We start from the raw sequence: 23,636 nt of genomic DNA on the forward strand, positions 1-23,636 counted from the left end.
TTTTAAGTTCAGAAATTCTTTGTTCGAGGGAGAAAGTGTGTGAAATCTCAGTGGCATACAGAATTTGCAATGGCCTTTTCACTGCTGATTTTTTTTCTCTAAGAAGACCTATTTTTCCTCTCCATCTATTTAACATTTTTATGAAACTTTTATGAGCTTGCTGTCATAAAGACCTTCTCTGTTCTTTTGGTTCTCTTTTCTTTTAACACTTGGCCAACCTAGCACCTGTGCTTAATACTAATTTGTGATACTGAAGGTTAATGGTAATTACTTTAATTTGAAGAGAAAGTAATTTTTATTTTCATGAAAAATAAAAGAAAGGAACAAAGAAGGAAATTATAGTGTCCAATATAACAGAAACTGAAAAATTGTTTATTTTTTGATCTCACATGCATTTTCTGTCAGCACCAATTCATTAATGTATATTTGGATAAGATACAAGAAGTCGATGATATTTGGCCTGAAAACATTCTATACACTGAAAGATTTGGTATCTTCTCACTCATTCTTGCTTACATCTTGTCACAGAACATTATGCTATTTCATACCACAGGCATGCTAGTGATGTTAGGTTATACAATGCCAAAATGGAATTTGTAGTGTCTTGTGTTTTTGGATCAGAGAGAGAGGGAGAAAGAAATAGGAAAGGCAGAAGGAAGGTGGGGGAGAGAAAGAAGATGAAGTAGAAAGATATTCACCATCCTTGGGGATCCATCAGGGTTCCATTTGTCCTCTTCTTCTGGTCCTCTTGGTGATGGGGGTCCCATGAAACAGACAGTGCATTCAGATATCTGTGGGAACATGCCAAGCACCTCCTCTGCACTGGGGAGTTTTACACTGCCTTTTACAACACACTCTGGATCTGTGCAAGGCCTTAGGAATGAGTCTAGGGAGTGCTTCTGTGGTCTTTGATGATTTATGACTTTTTTTAAAACAAGACACTTGCCTTTCACGTCAATGTCCTCTGTGAATATGACATTCCCAGTGGCTGGAGGAGTTTTACATCTGAGCCAGTTTGTTTGAGGGAAGGCTCTCTGCAGGGTCTGCTTCTTATCTGGCTTGTAGCCTCTGGTGATGGGTGTTCAACCCCTCTGCACCAGAGGTTTTGCCATCATACACACAAAAACCTCTTCTCCTCCCCCTTGGCAGGCAGGGAGAGTGTGCATACCTGGCCTTGGAAAATGAGTCTGTGGACTATGGCCTGCCTGCCCCAAACCCAGCCAGAGCTGATTTTCAGTGCAGCTGCTCAGTTTGTCTTTCCTTGTGGATACATTCTTCTCCTTCAGCCTTGTTTACTTCTCCTAAGATCAGAGATAATTGAACAATAGTGCCACCTTTATTCTACCTTGAGTTCACTGTCCAAACTCCCCAAATCCAGGAGGCATATTTGGGGTGGGCTGGTAGTGACAGTGATATTAAGAGGGTGGGCTTTGATGTTAGCAGCCTCTTAATACAGTTTGCCCAAAGTCCTTTGTTGATCTTATTAGTGTTTAAGGCAATTATGATTTTTAAGTCTCTTATATACCCCCATGGTGCCCAGTCAGAGCTTTAGGGATAGATTTTCTGATGCTCCTGGTGTTAGAAGTGCATCTGTTGAATTGCTATATTTTTTCTTTGTCAAAAATAGATTTGTTGCTGTTGAAAAATATATGGAATATTTTAGTATTCAGATCAGACCTACCACACATGTTGTCATAAGATCAGAAGGCATTTATGTCAATTGATTCAGGCACGGCAGAAATATTGGACACACTGAAAATCACTCCTTGATGAATACCTTCATCAAAATTCCTGGCATACAGGGGGCTGTGCTGTTTCCCAATGATGGAGCAACCACATGGAATGGCTGAGGAGTCCCCCACAACGTTTTCGTCAAGAAGATCACATCTGCACAGCTGCAGATGTACTTTTCCTGTAAGATCAAAGCCAGCCATGTCAATGCTACCCTTTGGCCACTGTCAAGTCCAAAAGCTTTACGTCTTCAATGTCAACAGGGTGCCAAAGCTGAGGCCAGCAGGCCTCCCAAATCTGCCACCTCACAGCCTGCTTTGGCAGTGGCTGACCCAGTGCTCCTGCAGAGCTTGTACACAGCCAGCTGTGGGCACAGCTGCCTTGTCCTCAGGAGCTGCTGCTTTTGGCTGTGCTCAATGCATGCACAGCCTCGGCCTCGCTCCTCTGTGTCACACCTGCTCCATCTGTGCCCATGTGCCTCCCCTTGCTCCCCTTCTCCTTCTCATCCTGGCTTCCCCTCCCAACAACCAGGACCTGGTGTGGCAGAGGAGCCTGCCCTGCCATCAGCCCCTCCTGGGAGCTAGGGCGGCTCAGCTGCCACAGCCCCAGCCAGGGCCAGCCTGGCTGCTCTGCCCTGTCCCAGGGATGGCACCACTGCCAGCTCCCCTCAGCTACTTTGCTGACTTTGACCCTCAGAAGGACAATTTGGGAAAATACAAGGTGGTGGGAGCAAGCAGAGCTTGTCCAGCTTCCCTGGTACCTGCAGGGGCCTGCAGGTATTTTGTGGGCCTTTGACTGAGTGCTGTTCCTTGCCCATTTTACCAGGAACTTTTATTTGAGGACAGAGCGGCTGAAGCCATGGTGGAATGGCATGCCTGGTTTCAGGTTGTTTTGAGCTGAGAACAGAAGGGTGTTGGGACCTTCTGGATGGCAGTACAACTTGTGAGTATCCAGAAGCCATTCCTCAGGATCTATCTATAAGCCCTGGCTGTAGAGGAGACAAGACTTCAAAGTCTGCAATGTTTGGGATAAAACCACAATATTTTAATCTTTCTCCATGATTTGTCCTTTTTTTCCTATTTCTTAGCATGGCAAAAGATCCTTCTGTTTTCCCTCCATCAAACAATTTTACAGGTCTGTGTAGCAGCACTGCCCTCATCTCCTCAAGGATGCTTCAAGAGCTGCATCAGGAGTGCTGCAAGGGCCTCACCCATTAGGCCCTGGAGCACAGGAGGTGACCTGAGAGCATTCCTGAATTGTGGACATGAGTGAGGGTATGGGAGGACTCAACCTGTCCAAGGTGCCATCCCTGGGATGCAGCCTTGCAGAGCTGCACAGGTGCAGAGCTGCACAGGCGCAGAGCTGCGGGCATTATCTCACATGTTCAAGCTTATCACTTTCTCCCACTTGCATTTGGCCACTTTTTTCTAGCTTTCAAGACTGCCCTTACAGGGTTCATTCTTTTATATTACCTCTGTGGGAGCTGTGTAAAGTAAACTACTAATTTGTTCTTTACTTACATTAATTTCCTGAACTAGCTCTGCCTGTATTCCCAACATTAAATGACCTTTTCATATGCAGATACTACGGTAGCCTTTGGGAAAAGGTATTTCAAATGTTTCACCATTCAGCAGGAGACATGACATTTAACACTGTAACTCAAACATTTATATTGTGTCAATCCTTGCAGTTATGAACTCAATTGGAAATGCTGGTATGAGTATCTCTCCTCAACTTTATTACTGAGAGTACCTTTCAAACTTGGCATTTGAATTTGTTTTTTGTTTTGAATTTATTTCACATAATAATATCAAATTATATTAATTTTCATCAAAACCTTTAATAAACATGTATACCAAGGAACTTTTTTTCTTAAGCATATTTAATTTAAACTACAATTATTTCTAAAATAACATACTATTCTTCTGAATAATAAGTCTACAGTATTCAGGGATTTGATAAAGCATACATTAAAAAGTTTAATTTCTGGTTCGCAAAAAACTGCAGGATTCTATTCCAATTAGATAATACAGTTTCTCTTGTGATGGATAAGATAGGATTAGGTATAGTTTTTTAGATAAAAGACTAAGATTTATTAGTTATATGTTATTCCAGATGCAATATAATTCACATCTAGAGCTGTGACTCACATGAACAGAATTTATCAGTGTCTAACAATTATATGTAGGCTAAAATTGCCTAAAAGATAATGAACTTTTAGCTTTGGGGGTGTAGTTCAGTAGCTTTTTGGACTTTTTTTTTCAATGATGTATGTTAAGAACTAATGAAGAATAAAATTTAAAAGTTAATTTGTCTCTCTTAAAACTTAAACATCCAACAGTTTTGCCACTGAAATCTCACTTCAGTGAGAGTAGGTCCAAACACTAACTTCTCTTTCATAACAAAATGAGTACAAAATACTCCTCAGAAAATAACCTAATTTCTAACATCCTTTCCAGACACTCCAGAAGTCACTGATAGTGCGAGTTACTGGAAAGTGGTCATAGTATTGCTGACTCTTTATGGAGCATTTAATGATGTTTGGCCTTCTAAGTGCCAGCACATAAAAACCTATAATTTGTGAGTATCTTGAGTCACTAAAATAAAATAGCCTTCTTTATCTCTCAAAATTATAAGAAAAGGTCAGAAACTGGTTGCTATGTGTCCTCAGATTCAGAAAGCAGATAACGAGTAGAAATATGATTTGAAATTTTCATTTATTTCTTTATGATCAAGCCCTCATAGTAATTGTATGCATGATTTCTGATTGCTCAAGGTTTCAAATATTGTACTTGAATGTGAGCTAACCTAATTGCAAAGCTGCCAAAGCATGAGCAGTGAACATGCTTCCTTCCTTCTTCTTGAAATTTCTGCTCATATTAAAAAAGAGGGAATATTGTTCTCCTACTTTGATGTCACTTCTGGGTATCCTTGCTTAACTACTTTTGTAAATGATTTTACTAAGTGTAATATTCACAGCAAGCTTAAACCAAAAAGAGATTATTATAGGAGTTGAAACTTTATTCTTATGTTTATTTTCCCAAGACCCATCAAAAAACATACACAAAAAAGTGTGTAACTTTTTTCTCCTAATGCCAACCAAGAGAACCAACCAACAGTTAATTCTAGGAATTACTAGATAAATTTTAATATTTCTGAAGAGAACTGGAAGCCCCTTGCTGATATGTCATGAACAGAAAGATGAAGTTCAGCAAGCAAATTTGTTACAAGTAGTGTGTGTCAGGTAGGTTTGGAGCTGAAATAGCTTCATTAGAATATAAACCTCTCAAACTCCTCTATAGGTACATAATAAATAATCACTGGGTGTATACTTTGAATGCATTTAGGGAAAAAAACTGCATGATACCACATTTTGGCATTTGTCTTATTAGGGAAGTGTCATTTAGCATTAGTAGTCTCATTACTTCGGGCTGACTTCACCTGTGGCTGTATTTCTGACAAGAATATCAAGTAGTTGTTCAAGATATTGCACCTGCTGCTTTCAGGATGAAGGCTTAAATATAACCACTTTACTGAGTGGCACAATTGTACCTATTTCTGTCAGGAAAAAGTGTCTTTCTTACCGAGGTAACACATCAGTGTCGTGAGCTATTGGCAAAATGTACTTACTTTGTAATTAATGACAAGAAGCAACCTAGCATTTAATAAAATTATGTGAGTTTTCTTATTTGAAATATAATCTCATTTCTCTGATTATGTTAGGCTTAGTATATTGTTTAATGGATGTAATAATCATCTAATTCATCATTTCAGCTTAAAAAAAAATCCCTTTTACTCAATTTTAGTTAACACTACGAAATGACAGTCTGGCCTTAACAGCTCACTTTCTGCATTTCTAGAAGGGCCTGAAGAAAACAGGTGGCTGAGATCTGTAGTGTACTAAAGATGACTCAGTTCATTCATTTAACATATCCTTCTGGACTTTGTAAGGCTAGAGTGCAGTTGCTTGGAAAGAATCCAGAAAAATTTCCTAAGCTTAAATGAAGACAGAGTGCTTGCAGTGTAGTTTCAATTTCTAAAAATGAGTTTTCTTTTCCATACCTAAAGGATGGTAAAGTCTCCATCCAATTCAAAGTCCTTTAAACAACGTCAAAGATAAACATCTATGGAAAAGTAAGGGAAACACTGACTTCCAGAGAGCCATGGGTTGATCTGGAAGGCAAAATTATGGTGGTAAGGAGGACTTTGAAACTGATGCATGGTAGCAGGCTAAAAGCAACTTTAGAATAGAGGAGATTGGTAGCTGGACCCAATCTAAGTGGTAGGAAGCAGTAACCATTCCAGCTGATCTCCAGGAGAGGGGAAAACCTCTAGTGAGTTGTGGGAAGATGGACTGTAGGAGAATAGAGACAGTGCTGAAGGCAATCTCGCCCCTGAGGAGTTGCAGCTGTACTAATTACCAAAGAGTAGGAACAGCCTTGCCTTTAATAGGTCACAGCTGTGTCCAGTAAGACCTGCCCTTAATAGGGCACAGCTGTGTCCAATCCTTATTGGATACAGCTGTGCCCTATTAAGGCTGCTATAGGGTGCCCTATAATGGGTGTTATAAAGAGTGGGTCAGCTTATTGAGAGGAAGGTTAGCAGGCTGGAGTCACTTGGCTGTGCTGCTGTGAGGAGTAAGGGTTGGGTGGTTGTGATAGGGACAGGAGGGAGTCAGCCAGCTGTGTAGAAGAAAGAGGAAAAGAGTCAGTGTTGCGAGGAGCTGCCCATGGGAACTCAGAGAGAAGGTATGAAAGTCTTATGGTAAGAGAACAAACTAACAGTGACAGTTCCCATCCACCATCGATTGGTGCCAAGCACTGATGCCAACAATTGGTGGCCCATATGGGGACAGATCCTGACAGTGAGTAGCATTGATGTTCAACCTGTATTAAACTGTCCTTGAGGGCCAATGTTTACAGGACTTGTTTCTCTCTTCAAAGCCACTGTACTTGGAGAAATTAAAATAGCCACTTCAGCATTCCTTATAAAGCAGGTTTTGGGTTGTTCTTTCCTCTGTAAACCATTCAGAATGAAATAAGTGGTAGAGGTTTTCCTTTAAACTTTGAAGTTTTACTGTGATTAAGGTCAGGTGAAGTTTGTCTTTTTGATGTTTTCTCTGCTGTTTTGTCCTGACTGGCAACAGAATCAGTGCTGCACATATCCACAGAGAATTATACTTATTACAAAGTAGCCAGCACTTTAGGGCTTGTGAAGTTCTCTCATAGGCTACCTTCTTTGAAGTTGTCCCTTGGAAACACCTGAGGTTATTGAGCAAAGGAAGCTTTCTCAACATAATTTTTTGTCTGAACTCTGAAAAGAAACTGTGTAGTAAAGGGCTTTAGGTAGAAAAATCAACATTAGGTGTAGAGAGTTCACTGAAAAAGAAAAAAATAATCCTATTTGAAGTAGCTTAAAAACATAGCCCCTCCTGACATCAGTGGGATAGCCCTGAAAAAGATATCCTGGGGAAGCATGGCAGTGTTGAATCCTTGCCCTTTTCCCAGTGACAAAAGTCTGGCAGCTGCTGTATGGCATCAGTTCTATGGCCCTGGAAGCTGTGTGCTAGCAGGGCTTCTTTCTATGAACACACCATTTATGTTTGGGATAGACCACAATAACATACGCTGGCAGATCAATTTCTACAACTTTTCTGGTTTTTTGTCAGTCTGCTGCCTTCAGGGAATAAAAATGGATTTTGACTTTTATTTGTAGATCTCCCAATCAAAGGTGTGGACAAATTGATGTGAGTGGTTGAATTATTACAGCTTAGAAAGTGACTATTTGTAATTTCAGATTAGTTAGCTGATTCTATACATGCTCCCAACTTGTTACTAACATACTAGCTTAAATATGATGGCTGAAATTTTTTTGTTTGCAATCAACTAACACTAGACACATGATTATTTAATATAGTGCTTGTAACAAATATGTTAAAAGTAGAGAACTCAATTTTTTTTTTTGTTTAGTGGCCCTACTCAAAGATGCTCCTGTGGTGTAGGGAGGCATACTGTATTATAGGAGAGGAAACTGATGCTCTTTCTGCCTTTTTTTTTTTTTAATGTTCAGTGGACCAAAACTTTCCTGTCTTTTTTTGACTTGTATTTGACAACTGTATAGTTATTATTTAAGCTAATATTATCACTAGTTTTTACAAATTATTGCAATATGTCAGGGACTAACTTGACAATCAGATCATGTCCTTGTTCTGTGCTTCCCAAATTGCCTTTACAGCAGTGAAGATTTTAAAAAGTTACTTGCTGGTATGTAGGAGGACAAGAGGACTGTCATGCAGTCCTCTTGTTCTTATTTTCTCTGGCAAAAAGTAGTTAATTAGTTGAGTAAAAGAGTTGTCTTGCAATGAATCACTAATGAACGATGAAACAGACTTCATACCTCCAGCAAGGTATTTACAAGTTTGGGAGAGGTGAAAAAACAGATCATAATATTAAGAGAGAAGAGGACAAAAAAATAGTTTCTCACTTGTTAAGGAGAACTTTCTTGCAATATGACTTGCCTCTGTAGCACCCTGCAGTGAAACTAGAGTTTGTGGTTTTCTTTTTTGGTGCATTACCTTTGTTGTGTGCTTGCAGGGTATACGGGAGTTTTTGTGGGCTCACTTTTGATCCAGGTTGTGGTTGCTGTGATTTAGAGGAATAAATGCAGCGAATAAGCCCCTAGCAGTGAGCAACAGGTGACCTTACCTGAAGAGATTACTCGTGCCTGAAGTGGGTGAAGTAACTCTTGCTCCCTACCTTTTGTCATTATAAATGCATTGGAGCATTCTTTTGGGCAGAGTTTTCTGCTGAGGGTTTTGTCAGTTTTGTAGGCGTTCCTCGAAATGGGTCTTAAAAATGTAGTTGGTATTTTCTAACAACACTTAAATCTGAGCAAGAAAGAACAGTCTCAGTCTTTCTCTTCAGCATTATGGTCTTCAAGATTTTTTTTTTAAATGGTGATTAGCCTATATTTCAAGGAAATGTTCTGTTCAGCTCAAATATGAATGACTAATAGTTCCTTATGCTATTGCCTCTAATAAATCAATGGCTGATTTCATTCAAAGAGAGATTAGGTGGGACACACTGTTTTGTTTTTAAGCCCCCTGAAAACACAACACACTGTTACATGGCTTGGGAAGACCCATACAGACATTCTATGCATCCCTTAAGAAAATGGTCTCCAGGATTCTCATAAACACCTCACTGCTGAGCTGTTTCTTCTCCTTTTCATAAATGACAAACAAATTATTCTCTTGAAAGGGAATGGGGACAAATTTGCCAAACAGGAATAATAAAAAAACCATAAACCTTTTAGATGGAGCTCATGGGTTCTGCTCCCTCCACTAGTAAATTGTTAATACAGCCTAACAGTGCTAATTTCAATATAGCTGTGGCACAAACGTAATACTTACTAGCTCACAGGAGCAATTTTTAAGGCTGAATTTTTTGTGAGTTTCTCCTTTTGTATGTCTTCTGTTGATCAAGATATCATCTCTGATTTTTACTACAGCATCTTAATGTTTTTATTAAGATATTTAAGGCATGTAGTGTAATGAGTGAGAATAATTACCACTATATGGAACTCTCAGCAGTATCTTTAGATATGCAGATTGCTTTCAGAAATGGCCTTATCTTGAATTTTCTCAGTGGTGAAGCAAAGCTTCCTTTGGCACTGAAAGAAAAGTGTTATGAAGATCCCCTTGGTAAAACTGCAGTGATGATAGGTTTAGAATTTACCTTTATACTGCTGTACAGACTCTGAATGAAGCATATAAGGGAAAATTTGTATCCTTTGATTAGGGTACAAATTGAACAGACCTTAAAGGTTAAAAATGGCATGGGCTGTTTGAGACCCAATTGTAGGGCTCAAAGTATGTTACTGTCTCACCTAGTTTTGGGTAGAGGTCAGAAAGAAAATGACAATAATAATTATTTTACCTTTCACAGCTGATCCTGGCAGCAAAAGGCAGTTTCAGATAAGATTAGATCTTTTATTTAATGGCTCTTTCAAAGGAAGAAAGGTCTTAGCCTGGGGCCCTGATATAAGTTTTCACTGACTACGATCACAAGACATTTCTTTCAATACAGGTTTCCTCTCTCAGCTGTCTGAGTGTGAATTGAAATGGATGTACTCACCAAGCTGGTACAGATGGCTGTGTTCTTGGCTATTGCATGGAATTAATTGGTGTTTTCTATTCCATATATACCCTTACCTTGTCCATACCTCAATAGCTCAGTGCATTGAACAATCTATGTAACATATGTCACACATTCTTTTTCTCTCTGATCTTTTTCCCTGGAGGGGGAAGATGTGCAGCATGTTGTCTTGCTCTGGGAGCATGGTAAACAGATTTTAAGAGAAACCTCCAGGGTCACCAAGTCTCATCTCAGGCTGTGGCAGAAACCTGCTTTACATAATACTCTTGTGAGCTGAGCAAGCTCCAGTCAAACATCAGATTTCTTTGTGCTGCTACTGGACAGCTGTTATGCTACTTTCATATAAGGACTGGAAATCTTTCCTTTAGAGCTTCAGGTTTCCTGCCTTCTTTTTTGCCTATTCCATATTGTGTTCATGTTGCTCTTGATCTTAATTAGCTTTTTTTGCCTTCTAAATGATCTGTCATACTTACTGAATTTATAGACACCAGTCTTTCTCTTCGCATATGTTTTGGTAGGCTGTTGTACTGTTAGTACGGGTTTGACTGTGTTTGAAATAATTATTTCATCAAAATTAAAGCTGAGAAAAATAATTCCAAATGGATTTAATTTTTCATTTCTCGCAACCATTAACTTGAGCTACAGCAGAATTAGTACTTTATTGATGCATGATAAAACCCATCCTTAAAGTTGGGTAAGAAACTTGCTATGTATTTTAATATACACTGCCTAAACATCTAATAGGATTCAGTTTAGTCTCCTGTCCCTCCTCAGGTAAGGCTTCAAGAATAACCCTACTCATTTCAAAGGAGTCTCTGCTGAACAAAGTTCAAAGTTCTTGAACAAAGTTCAAAGTTCTTGAACAAAGTTCTTGCTAGTAGCAAGTCGGGGTGAGGTTGTCCAGCCTCAGTCTGGGACCTGAGGAAAGCTGTCAAAGCAGCATGGCTCAAACTGTACTGCCTTGGAATAAGTCCCTTGGTGACAGCAGGTCCTGGCCTATAAATACCTGGAAATGCCTCTGCCTGGGTCATTCTTAGCATATGACAAGGCTACAGTGCTTACCCAAGTACAGGGTTGTAGGATTGGGCTGCTTGGTGGTGAGTTCCCACCAGGCACAGATCTTCCTCTCCTCCCCACACTCGTGCAGGACTGCTGCTCTGCTGTACCTCTGGCTCACAGAAAAAAAAGCAGAATTGACCTGATTGCTGAATATGATGTTGAGTCACAGGCTAGAAAAGAGGCCATTCTGCTGTACTTCAAATTTATGAGAAACTAGGGCAGTTCAGTGCAAAGGGCTGGGGATCTTCAGTCTTGTGTGACACTAGACCTGTCAGGTTTGTCTGCAACTTAGTATGACAATGACAGTCTTAGTGTGTCTGCATCATGTTGATCTGTGGCAAATGATCCACATTTTTGGAAAAATGCACATATATGCACTGGGCTTATAGAGAGTGCCTGAACTGTTTCTTGCTGCATTTTCTTTCTGATAGCTATACTTCTGAGGTGTTTTAATTTTTTTTGTGAGGGAACTTAGACTTATTCAGAAGTCCTCCTCTTTGCAATTTGCTGTTTCAAACTGTTGTTGGAAACGGGGAAGTGGAATGTCTTTGATCTTGCTTGAAAAGACTAGACTTCTGGATCTAGAAGTGATCAGCATATTTGATCTTACTCCCTCATTAAACGAAATAAACATTATGGATGTGGATAGCATCAAATCAATTATTCTCTTTTTGAACCATTTCTTGTTACTGTTAATAGATATGGGTTCTTTTAAATCCATCTGTTCCTCTTATGTGATGGGTGTTCATCATAACTTCTGTACTCATGTCAGGCATAAAATATTCTAAGAAAACTTGGGGTTTCACCTGTTTCCATAGCAGAAGGCACCCTGAGTTTTGTAAAACTGTTGTTTTGGCTTGCTGAATGTATAATAGAAGTGAATTTGAGAATCAGTTTTTATCTATAGTTTGGACCACACTGTTCAAATAATTGCCTTGCAAAGGGTTATTTCTGAAGTTCTTTCAGTTAGAAAGTCTCCTATTCTATGAGAGACATCATGAAGCCTAAAATTTAGCTGTCATGAACATTGCTTAGTCAAATTAGTGTGACTTTGAAAATGTTACCAGATCAGTGTGTTTTAAATGTGCATCCATCTTTCATTCACTTTTGTCAACATAGACTGCATGTTATACAGACAGTTTGGAATTAAATCCTTTTTTCCTGTATTAGCTCGGCTGTGGGTTTTGCTGTAGAAATGTTTATAAAACTTCACTCTTACTGTCTGATCTGTTCCCTTTTCTACCTAACCATTCCTTGTTTAATATCCCCTTTACTATCCATTTTTAAGTCAGCATAAGAAAAGAAACTTGCAGCCACCAGTTCAGTTAAGACCTACTAATACATGGATATCCTGTTGCTTCACTGAACTCTGAGCATGTTCACTTTGATGGATCTATTTTACTCTTCCTTCTGCTAATGTTGCTTGATTTTGGAGGGGGAAGCTATCACTTTCCCATCACAGTTCAATTGGTTAAACGCATGATGTAATATATACATTTTTTTTTTTTTTACAGGAAATTATGGGGAAAGTGGAATGGAAGCCTTCAAAGAGTTGGCTGCCCAAGAGGGTCTCTGCATTGCTCACTCTGACAAGATCTATAGCAATGCTGGTGAGAAGAGCTTTGACCGCCTGCTCCGCAAGCTGCGAGAGAGGTTACCCAAGGCCAGAGTGGTGGTGTGCTTCTGTGAGGGAATGACTGTCAGGGGCATCCTCATCGCCATGCGGCGCCTGGGAGTGCTCGGGGAGTTCCTGCTAATTGGAAGGTACGGCTCTGAGCGTGCTTTCTCTGCCTTTCCTCTCCCTCTCATCCTCTAGGCAGGCCTTTGATTTCAGAGCTGTGCAGCTGGTGATTTCCATATTTAATTGTGTGCAGCATGAAAAGAAGTGGCAAGATGGTAGAGTAGATTCTCAGGAAGGAGAGATGAAGATGTATGCCAACTTGATCAGTGGAAATAGTTTTTGCTGAACTAAATGTTAATTACTAACTCTTATATGGATATATGACATTATTGTTTTTGTGCTTTTTCACGCTCTAGAGGAATGTTCCATGGACAGAGTTTTAGACCTGAAGTAGGGAGTGAAGAATTCTGGTTTCAGTATGTGATCTGTGACACATGATGAAATTTTATGTTTGCATAAGGATGACCTTTCATGATTTGAAACTCCAATTACCAAGTGTTTTTGATTACTGGAATTTTTTCCAGCCTTATGATTAAAACCTTGCATTCTCAGTTGCACACTTTGTGATCTTTGCTGTTGAAAGCTGAGGCACTGATATTATGCAGGTTGGTTTGGTTTATAAATCATCAGAGTCGATGATGGTTAAATGAGTATGTATGTATGTGTGTTTTTATATCACCAGAGTAACAGTGCAGATAGATGTGTGTTGGACAGAAAAAGTCTGGTTTTATCAAAGTGAGAATGGTTGCTTTGCTCTACTAGAGTTTATCTTTGTAGGTATTCACTGAAATATGGTAAATTTAGTTCTATCACATACTTTATCCACAATTCAAATTTTGTGATAATTCTTATTTTGAGGCTTCTTTGACTTTCACCTTGATTTCTACCATGTCTTTGTCCATTTTTCTGTTTTGATGAACATTTCTCAAATTATGAGGATGGATATTTTCTGTCTTCTGTGTTGGATTGATAATGTCTGCTTTAATCCTTCTATTTACTCAGTTTCTTTATTTGTACTTTTAAAATTCCTTGAAGGAATGTTTAAATTAATTCCTTCAAGACCTTTGTCAGTTGTTTCCATGCCTGCTTAGCTTCTGCTGTCATCTGATCTTATCAATCTTCTTTTTGTCCCACTTTTCCCCCAAAGCCTTTGTGTCTGTATTTGTGTCCTTTTGCTCTGTGCTGTGGTATTGACTTCCCCTGACTGTGTTGCTTCTCAAAACCCACAGTTATGATTTCCACAAGTCAGATCCCTACTCTGGCCTAAAGAATAAACTGAAAGCATTAAGGCATTCTCATCAATTTTTTGTGCCAGTCCTTGTTTGCTATCTATTTGAAGCAGAGGTTCTAGAGTATCTCCAAAAGGTTGTGAAGATAAGATATAACACACTTGGACAACTGCCAGCACTAAAATGAAGCAAAGAGTAAGGCTGTATTGAAAGTGGTGTGTTTCAGATTGTGCATGTGTGGTTAAAGTGCATCATTTAGTTTGCATCAGTTGAAATGAATAATGGGGGTGACATATTTTATGTATGGATTTTCAGTGAATAGAAGAAACTGAATATAATAAAATTAGTCTCAGTGACATCATTCCCAGTCTTTTAGCAAATACCCTGAAGCTTTGGGCAATGCTGTTCTTCATGTATTGTCACTGTAGCAGTGTCTCATTGTTCACTGATTTTGGTGCTCCCTCTTGATGCTCATCATACTGAGAACCAAATAAATTAAACCTCCTACATTAAGCCACAAACCTTAGTTTCCTATTAGACCACTCAATCCCCTACTCCTTGGATAGGTGGAATATCTAAGCTTTAAATTTTGACTTTGAGCCCTTATCAAACATAACACTGGTCCATAAATTTCAGTTGTTTTTCTTAGAATTTGTCCAACAGTGTAGTTCTGAGCTTTTTGTCAGAAATAGCCACCTATTAAATTGAATAATGTAATTTCTTTGGAAGTCACTATGTATTTTTGAGGTAGATTTTTGCCTAGTCTTCCTTTGTGCTTGTAGTTGGGTATGGGAGACTCCTTTTTAGGGCCAAGTGGGTTCTGTCAATTGTAAAACAGACTGGTTATTGCTTTGCATAGTCTGGATTATGCATGACAGCTGGTTGAAATAAAAAGTATTATAGGGCTTGCACATGTTCTTATGTGCTTGCAGAGCTAAAAGAAAAGAAACTTTCTTTGAATTGTCCTAATTAAGTGATTATAAAAAATGGCAAATTAGCAAACTTGTGAATAAGTAAGTTGCAGTGGAACTGCAGTGCTGTGAATTTGGTCATCTATATACAAAGAGGAACCAAGGCACACATTAACATTACTTTGATGTGCTATTCAGTATTTTTCATTCAAGTACCCAGCTAAGCAAAAAATTAAGAGTTTTTTAAGGACATTCTTTTAATTGAGAGAAGTGGGAGTGAATGTGAAATCAAGATTTTTTTTCAATAGTAAACTAAACAAAGCCTTTAGTTTACCCACAAGTTTATTATCACCTACATTTTGTCAAACCCATACTCTGCTCTGACTCACTGTAAAGAGGGAGACTTTGCAAAGGAACACCTGGCTAAACAGTTCTCTTCCTGCTACCTCTTCAATATTGCTATTTGTCAAAGTAGAAATGAACAGCTTAGCTTAACTAAATTCATGCTATCAGAAAGAGAGCTGGGAACTAAATTTGACTTCTGTTTAATCCTAAATTCAGTCTCCCTTACTACTGGAAGTGGGAGTCTGTTATTTTAGTGAGAAGGGAGTTCCTCTCTCTGAATCTGGAGGGAGCTGGAATTAAAACAGTACAATAGATGAGGTTACAGGCCTGCCTGAGGCAGAATGGCAGGTATTCTGAAATCGATAGTGTTGAAAGGTAGCAGAGAATGAGTGAGAAAATGTATTAAATTATTAAATAATGACAAATTTTAAAAGGGACTGATAATGAAAGGGAAAGAAGACAAAACTTGGTCGTGGCTTTTTGTATAAAAAAATATTAGACTTGGAGTGAGCAAAGGCAAAAATGTTGCTAAAAATATAACAGTACTTTTAAGGGAATTCAGTTGATAGCTCTTTTAGCAGAAATTAGTTTTGATGCGAAGAGATTACGTAGGAAGATGCTCAACCTTGTGTCTAATCATGTTTATGCAGGCCGCTGGGTTTTATATTACTTAATAAGCATCAATTAGATTTTGTGAGAATTTTGTGAGATTGAAGAATTTCATATATGTCCCCTGAGATCATGCAAGAAAAGGTGTCTGACTTTTCAGCATCTGTATGGGTAATGAAAAACAAATGAAATAACCAGTTTTAAGAGATGCTCTAAGGTCATTGGAGAAGAGAAATTTTTAGATTAATAGTTGGAAATTAAAATGCTCTTTCACAATTTGTTTTCAAACTCCTACACTCAATGGGTTGTGTAAAAGTATGAGGAACTTTACAAAGGAAGGGTTTTATTAGTGCACATACTGTTTTTCAGTACAGTCTTTTGTAAAGGACAGGTACTGCTTTACTTCTGTAGGCTTTCTAGTGCTTTACAACCTCCTTTAATGTTGCTTATGGGCTGTTGTAGAACTATAAATTTTGAGTGTCAGTAGAGCAATCTCTCAAAGTTTGAATGCTTAGCAGTTAGGGTATGGTTGGATTCTCTACTGTCACACTATTTTGAAGGGCAAATCTGCAATTCTTTCTATGTTTCTAATAAAACTCATTTAGCATAGGATGATGGAGCTTTCAGAGTACATACTGTGGTAGCATTTTTTCTGACTGTTCCCCTTCAAAAGCCAATATAAATAATGGTTTTGGCATTTAAATTCACACTTTCTAAAATATTGACAAGGCATTATCATTGTAAACTGTTTGGTCCTATTATCTGATATTTCTGGATAGGTGCAACTTGATTGCATCCAAGTGCAAGAGTAAACAACTTGGTGAGTTGACAGAGAAATGTGACCTGATGTGGTCATCGCTGGGCAGCAGGGTGTGTGGGAGGATTTTGGCAGACACCTAGGGCAGTTATCCCTTCCAAGGCCTGGGATTTTATGTGAGAACACACATATAATCCCGCTGAGTTGGTACAGCATTTGACAGAGGAATGCTTTGCCTACCCTAAACAGACCCATCAGTTCCTTAGCATGTTTTCAGCTCTGCAGCGGAGGAAGAAGGGTCTCTGCACTTGAGGACACCATGGCTAAGGCAGGCACCCAAACCCTATGCACAATAATCATCTCAGCTGTCAAAAACTGGTGGCAGAGATTGATGGGTCCATAACATAATTTAGTGAGGGAGGAGGAAAAATCTGGTCAGGAAGCTGGCCTTTCTTCTAGGAAAGGAAGCAGGAGAAGGAAATGACAGAAGTTTCTCTGTTTGAATCTACTTTAATTGGCAAGAAATTATTTTAATTTGCCCCAGGTTGAGTGTCTTGCCTGTAATGGTAACATCCATTTCTGCATTTTAACTTGTGAGATTTTTTTTTTTTTCCCCTGTTTTCTACCTTTGTTCTTTTCAGTAGGGTAGCTGGCAAGTGGCTGGCTGAGCATTTGGCTGCTGACCAAGGTTACAGATGATATAGCTTGCACTGCCAAGAGCATGACGTTATGTACTTTTCTTTCATTCAGTTCTGACATCACAAATAACGCAAGAGTATCACAAATACCACCTCACATATGTGGCTAAAAAGACTGCCTGCTTCTTGCTCCCTGATGAGTCCCTGGTGCCAGTGGCTCATGCATTACTTATCAAGTGCCTGAGAATATTTTATGGTGATGGAATATTCTTCATAAGGGAGATGACCATCAGAGGATATGACTGTTCTTTTAAATTTGACTAGCTGAAAGATGCTGTACTCTGCTCTGCAATGCACCATGTCCTCATCACATAGGCTGCCCATATTTATGAAAAATGAATAACAAATGTCCACGTTCTCCCAAAGCAGCTGAAATCTTTTGCAGGGCCAATGTGTCTAATTCCATTAAGAAAAAAATTGCTATTTTTAAGTACTTAAGTAGAGTACAAAGAAATCGGTAAGAACCAACAGTATGTTGTCAATGGGGGAAAAAAACTTGCCTTGTTCTAGCACAGATTATCTAGGATAGCTTTGGTCCTTATAAAACTGGCAAAAATAGCAAATATGGTAGAATGTTGCTCACTATACTGTTTTATACCAACTTTCTTTGAATGGGAGTGTGTTAAGAAAAGTGGTAGTAATCCAGCACTGCCCAATGCATAAGATTGAACCCAAACCATTCATATTCCATGTGCTGTTCTTTGAGAGGGCAGTCTGGGTGGTAAATCTTGGTGGTTTGAAAGTAGAAAGTAGAGATGATGAGACAATTGACATGCTGAAAATAAAAAGAAAAATAGTAATTTGAGACCCAAAGGTTTACTTTCCATGCATTTTACTCCAGAAAGAGGGTTGTTTTTCCTTCCTAGTACCTCCATGATCAAAGGTGTTTAGAATGACTACTATTAATGTTTCTGTTGTTGACACTCCAAGTTAATGGAAGAGTCAACAACACTTTAAATGTGTTTAAATAAGTGTTTAGACATAATCAGAAGTTTAGCTGGGTTTGGATTAAAATTCCTGGATTAAAATTGAGGTAGATTCTGTGAAATGCTAAAATAAGTAATTCTCATTTTTAAAATGCTTTCAGAGTCTAGCTGAAGTTGATCTTTGGATTGGTATTTGTATTGTCAATTAAGATAGTCCCACCTGAAAACATCAGACCATTTTCTGGATATTATCAAGGTTTTTAATGGGATCTACTGCTAACTTTCAAGTCTGAAACATTAGGCCATGTCCTTAGAAAATTTTATACGTTATTCATGGTTGTTGCAGTCTATCACCCGTTTACTATGACAAGAATTTGTCATCTATGTCAATGAAAACAGAATTACATGATGCAAGAAGATTGAGCAAGCACATTTTGTTTACTCTCTAGCCTACAGTAACATCAATCCATGTTAAAAGACAATTGCATATGAAGTGCCAATTAAATAGCAGTATACTTGAGTAGAACTGCATTTAGTCTTAATAAAAAAAGCAATACTCACTTTTACAGAGACAAGAAAATACAAGAAAGATATGTATTTTTTATGGCAAGTGGGATTTATGTATTGCAGTGGGCAATTTTTTATATATGGGGGTGTTTTGTCTTTTCACTTCTATGTGTTATGAGTTAAACTAGGTTTTGCATGTAATTAAATCTCTTTCATATGGGGCATCCAGAATTAGTTTTAAAAGTGTGTATTAATCCTTAGCTATTTATGTGTATGTGCTCAGTACTTTAAATGAAGATGAAATGTACAGAAGTTGTAGGTGAGATACTGGTGCTTTTGTAAGTGATTATTAAAATTCCAATTTATAAGTTAAGATGTTTTAATAAATATTTACTCAGTTTTTTAAAGTGATATGAACGCTTGCTGGCTTGACAAACAGGATGTGAAAATGTGTTTTAAAGCAATATACGGTGTTTAATGTTAATGTACTTTTTCCATAAATGAAAGTAAAGGACTAGTGTTTTTTTTTTGCTTCTGAATATGCAATGCAATTGATTATCAAAGCAAAGGAATTCTATCTTTTACTTGCTTAAGTCACTGGAATAGGAGAGGAAACAAAAGCATACAACTAAGTGTTCTAATAAAATTACCAAATGTTATGCTTGAACATTATGATGGTAAAACTTGTGGGGAAAAACCCCTCACAATTCTATATTTCTTAAAACTTCTGGGATTCTAGTGCAATTGATGCTTCTTACTTAGCAATGGAAAGCTAAGACTTGGTTTAGTGTTTTTAAATTGTCTTGGCATAGGTTCTGCAGGAAGAGTTATCTAAGCTAGTAATGTCCAAGTGTATGCAAGGAAGGACCAGCCTTGACAGAAATAATTTACCTTTAAATTTTCTATTAAGTTTTCCAACCCTGAAAATATGCAAAAAGTTCAAGATCTGCTTGTTGTCTATGAACTAATATGGATGTGGGATAATTTAGTTATTAAGTAGTGCTGTGTCTTAATGGATTATTTATTAGGCAGTATAGGTTTTATCATGCCCCTGCAGAAACTAGGAGCTGGATGGCTGCTGCTCACCTGGAAAATGATGTTGTACTTTTATGTGAATGAATCGTATTTCAAGGGTCTTTGCATAATTTATGTAGGGCCAGACTTTGTCAGGTATGTCTCTGTGAGGCTGAGGTTCTTTATAAATGGTTAGGAACCAAAGCAAAGTTTTTCTCAGAACAGTTGAAATAAGACCCTAATACTGTGACCTTTCAAATCTCTATAGCTTACTTTCAGTTCCTTTTAGTGTGCAACTAGAAATGAAACTTAAAGAAGTTCTGGTAAAAAAAATGAGTAAAATCCTCACTCAAAATATAGAACTCTATAATTTTTTTGTAAGGTTTATTTTCTTAATTCTAAGCAGAAAATTAATCACTTTTTCTAAGGGGAAAAACCAAAATTGGAGATTAATCTTACCTGGAATAATCATAATAATTATTAGGAATTATTATTTAAGAATATTTTTTTTGGTTTCCTGACATGTTTTGGTATAAAAATAAGTTTTCCTCTTGTAATATTGAAATATATCTAGTCAACTCTTAGCGATAGTTCCAGTCTTTGGATCATTAGAAAAACGTTGATTATAAGGTTAAATTATTGACTGAAGATGATAATTGCCTGAGCTGTACCCATACAAACAACACTTATTTTGACAGGCACAAGCACACCAAGGGGAAAATAATTTATGTTGCAATTTAAGCACCTTTCTCCTGCATCCTGGAAAGGAGGGAATGAAAAGCTTTAGAGCTTCTGTGAATAATCAGTTGGCTGCACTTTCAGTGCAGAAACTTAGTGCTTGTTTAAACCTTTGGCTCATTAAGCAGAGAAGGTAAAATAAAGAGCAGGGTATGAGGCTGTGGAGAAACTGTATATTTTTATATACTGCCTGTTTTTCATTAATTTTTTCCTTCCCTTTAAAAATGCCCTTAACCTAATGGCCTTTGCTGGAGAGCTCTGGTACATTTCCAAAGCTGCAAAATGTGCACAACTTTCAGCAGTCTGAGGAGATGAATTAATCTGAAGGGAAGCTAGCCTTGAAGCATCTGCATGAACATGCACTGTGAAAATTTTAGGTTGCGCAAGTGTATTAATCTGGCAGCCAAATACATAATGTCTCAAGCAGAGATTAAAGTGGACTAAAGACAACCATCCCATGTTGATAGATTCTAGTCTCTTGGTTTTCTGCTGAATTTTTCAGTCAAGAAAAATCCTTTCAGTTTCTAAGGCATAGTAGGGCTTTAGGACCCAGTGATGTCAACAGTTTGTTTCACAAAGTCAAAGCTGGCTCTTTCATGTTTCGCTATTGCCTTTTCAGCACCACCAGCCTGTTCTGCTATAGGACTAAAAGACTGTCCAGTTGTTGACCACGCCACATTCCAGTCTTACCTGCATTGTAGTTTAGTTATTTGTACCTCAGAGAGGGAGAATCAAAAGAAGAATTTTGCTTCCAAGTCTTCATATTCACTGTTGCCTGATAAGTGACCTGGCACTTATTTTAACTGACTTTACACCACATGCATTATTCACTATGAGCTATTTGTGGGTAAGCTTTGATACCTAGGGCTCATACAGTTATTTTCCATGCTGGTGATTTGGTTGTATTTATTCTTTCTGTGGGGAGTCACTGTTAAAGTTTTTTTGCCTCCTGGCCCTCTTTGAGGGTCAGGATGTAATGCAAGTCAGAGCTAGAAAGAAAAATACCCTACTGTTGTTTCACTTAATAGAAATGGAGTGAGCTATTTTCTTCTGCTTTGCAGAATCAAACTCAATTCCTTCTTTTTGTGTCTAAGATGAGGCTTAAAATCAACTCTTGCATGTCAACATGAGGATCAGGAAAGCTGTATAATAGGTCAAGTTTAAGCAATTGTGTATGCAGATATGGAGAATGTGACTCCAGTTATGATTTTTGCTTATTTCTCACAGCAGGGTATATCATTATGAGTTGCCATTTATAATCTATACATTTTCTCTACTCTTCCTTTGGTGTGTCTCTGAATATACACTCTTAGCTCTTTCCTTATTGTCATATATTACTTGCATTCTTCAGTTCCTTGCATACTGCATTTTGTTCTTTGCATCTTCATCCATCCTTTCCTGGTCTTTCTGCTCCATTTACCTGAGTCTGGACTTTCTTGAACCCTCCAGTGCCTGCTATTTTGTGTAGTAAAAAGTCTGTAGTGCTGGTGTAATTTCCTTTCTGTTAAGACATTAAGAGTTTTAGCATTACCTTAATCAGAAATGGAGATAAGCAAAACTTGCTCTTGAAAATCTTACTCATATAAAGGAGATGCTTGAGGAATAGGTTTCATTTCATGGCTCTTCTGTGTTATCTGTTTCTTTTGCGTTGGGCAGATGAGCACCCTATACCTAAAGCAATAATTAAATAAACCTACCCATTTAGGAACCATTTATTCTCTTTTTGTTTGTGGATGTGCAACAAGCAGTCAAAAAAAACTGTGTAAGACTGGTCCTTTTGTTGTTTTCAGCTCTTCTTGATGGGACTTTGCAGTATTATTACCATTAAAAACATAAAATGAAGTGTTTATCATATTAACTGCTGTTGCCTTTACAGACCCAAAATATTGTAATTGACTTGAATCTGGACTCATATACTATCCCTGGTATTTTAAAACTAAGCTCTGAGGAGAGGCAATGGTATAAGGAAGAGAAACTAGGCCAGTGCTCTGACTTTGGAGGTTGACAGCTGATCATTCTCAGAGTTGCAAACTGAGTGTGTGTGGGTATTTACTAAGAGCAAGCAAAAAAAACAAATGCCAAAGTCTGTTGAAAGCACCACTGTGAAGGCCAGTGCCCAGAGCAGTTTCAGTGGCACACCTAGAGTACAAGACTAGAGGTGTTAATTTGCTTGCATCTCAAAGGAATTGTCTCAGCAGGGTGATTACATCATATTTTAAGTGAACCTTGAGTGGCAATGGGGAGTTTGCAGGGTTTATGAGATGCTCTCCAGTTCTCCAAGTTTAATAAAAATAGAAGATGGTAGAGCACAATGTTTCTCAAGAGGTCTATGTCCAAGTATAACTGATCTCTTTTATCTGTTTGTTGTTTGTTTATGGGAAAACTTCTTGGATGGGGAGACTTATCTCAAGCAATTGTACAACCACCTATTCCAGCAGGGTAGCAATTGAAGTTTTAGAGAAACATAGGCAGAATTAAAGAGGAAAGACAAAAGGCAAAGAAAGGAGAAGAGGTAGCATTAAAATGCAAGAGAAAAACATCCATTATAGGAAGGCAAATAGAATGTGGAAGTGAGGGAGGATGAGTTATAAAAGTCTGTATGTGAGACAGAGATGAAGTGTGATAGAGGTTTGGTTACAGGCAATTATTATCTTTTTCTGATCTAGACTGAGGTATGTTAAGATACATGAAAAAGCAGAATTGTGATTCCAACCTGAAAAAGTGGTGGACTGCTAGCCCATCAGGCTTCCATAGAAGAATGCTTTGGCTGAACTGAACCTCTCCAGTAAAATATCAGGGGCTGAATTCTGTTTTCATGCTGCTGTGAATCAAGATTGACACTCTGGGCTCTTAAAGCAAGGGTGAAATAAGAGTATCTTCCTGATCTGAAGACCTTACCTGTAAAGAAGAGAAATATCCATGTGTCCTAGGATTGTGTTTGTCAATGGTGAACATTCAGTGACTGTGATTCAAATTAAGATCTTTTACTTCCACTCTTTTTTTCTCCTCTGTGAAGCAATATATCTCCTAGAATGTTGTCTGCTATTTTGTTTTCAAACCAGATGATTGGCATTTCTTGTAATTTTCATCCTTGGTATAAAAGTTCCAGGTGTTGTTGTTTAGAACTTCCAAAGCTATTAACTTTGAGAAAAACTAAGAGGTGCCTGTGAGTTCCCAGTATTAGTCTGAATATAAGAAAATGTCTTTGTACTTGACATCTGCTGGCTTTTAATTAAATCAAGTCTTTATAATGGAATAGGGAATATGAGTCTACC

General features: G+C 38.1%; 1 protein-coding gene across 4 annotated transcripts in view; it reads left to right on the top strand.

The window, feature by feature from the left end:
* The window catches only part of GRM1 (glutamate metabotropic receptor 1), a 183,348-nt gene that overhangs the window by 25,136 nt on the left and 134,576 nt on the right, over positions 1-23,636 (top strand). For all 4 annotated transcript variants that reach the window (XM_021527014.4, XM_021527017.4, XM_085575362.1 and 1 more), the window contains exon 3: positions 12,461-12,710. In XM_021527014.4, coding sequence (XP_021382689.2) covers positions 12,461-12,710 — 250 coding nt within the window. The remainder of the gene's footprint in view (positions 1-12,460; positions 12,711-23,636) is intronic.

The sequence above is a fragment of the Lonchura striata genome, chromosome 3 (assembly GCF_050655825.1).
Source record: "Lonchura striata isolate lonStrDom1 chromosome 3, ASM5065582v1, whole genome shotgun sequence".
In the NCBI taxonomy this organism is placed as follows: domain Eukaryota; kingdom Metazoa; phylum Chordata; class Aves; order Passeriformes; family Estrildidae; genus Lonchura; species Lonchura striata.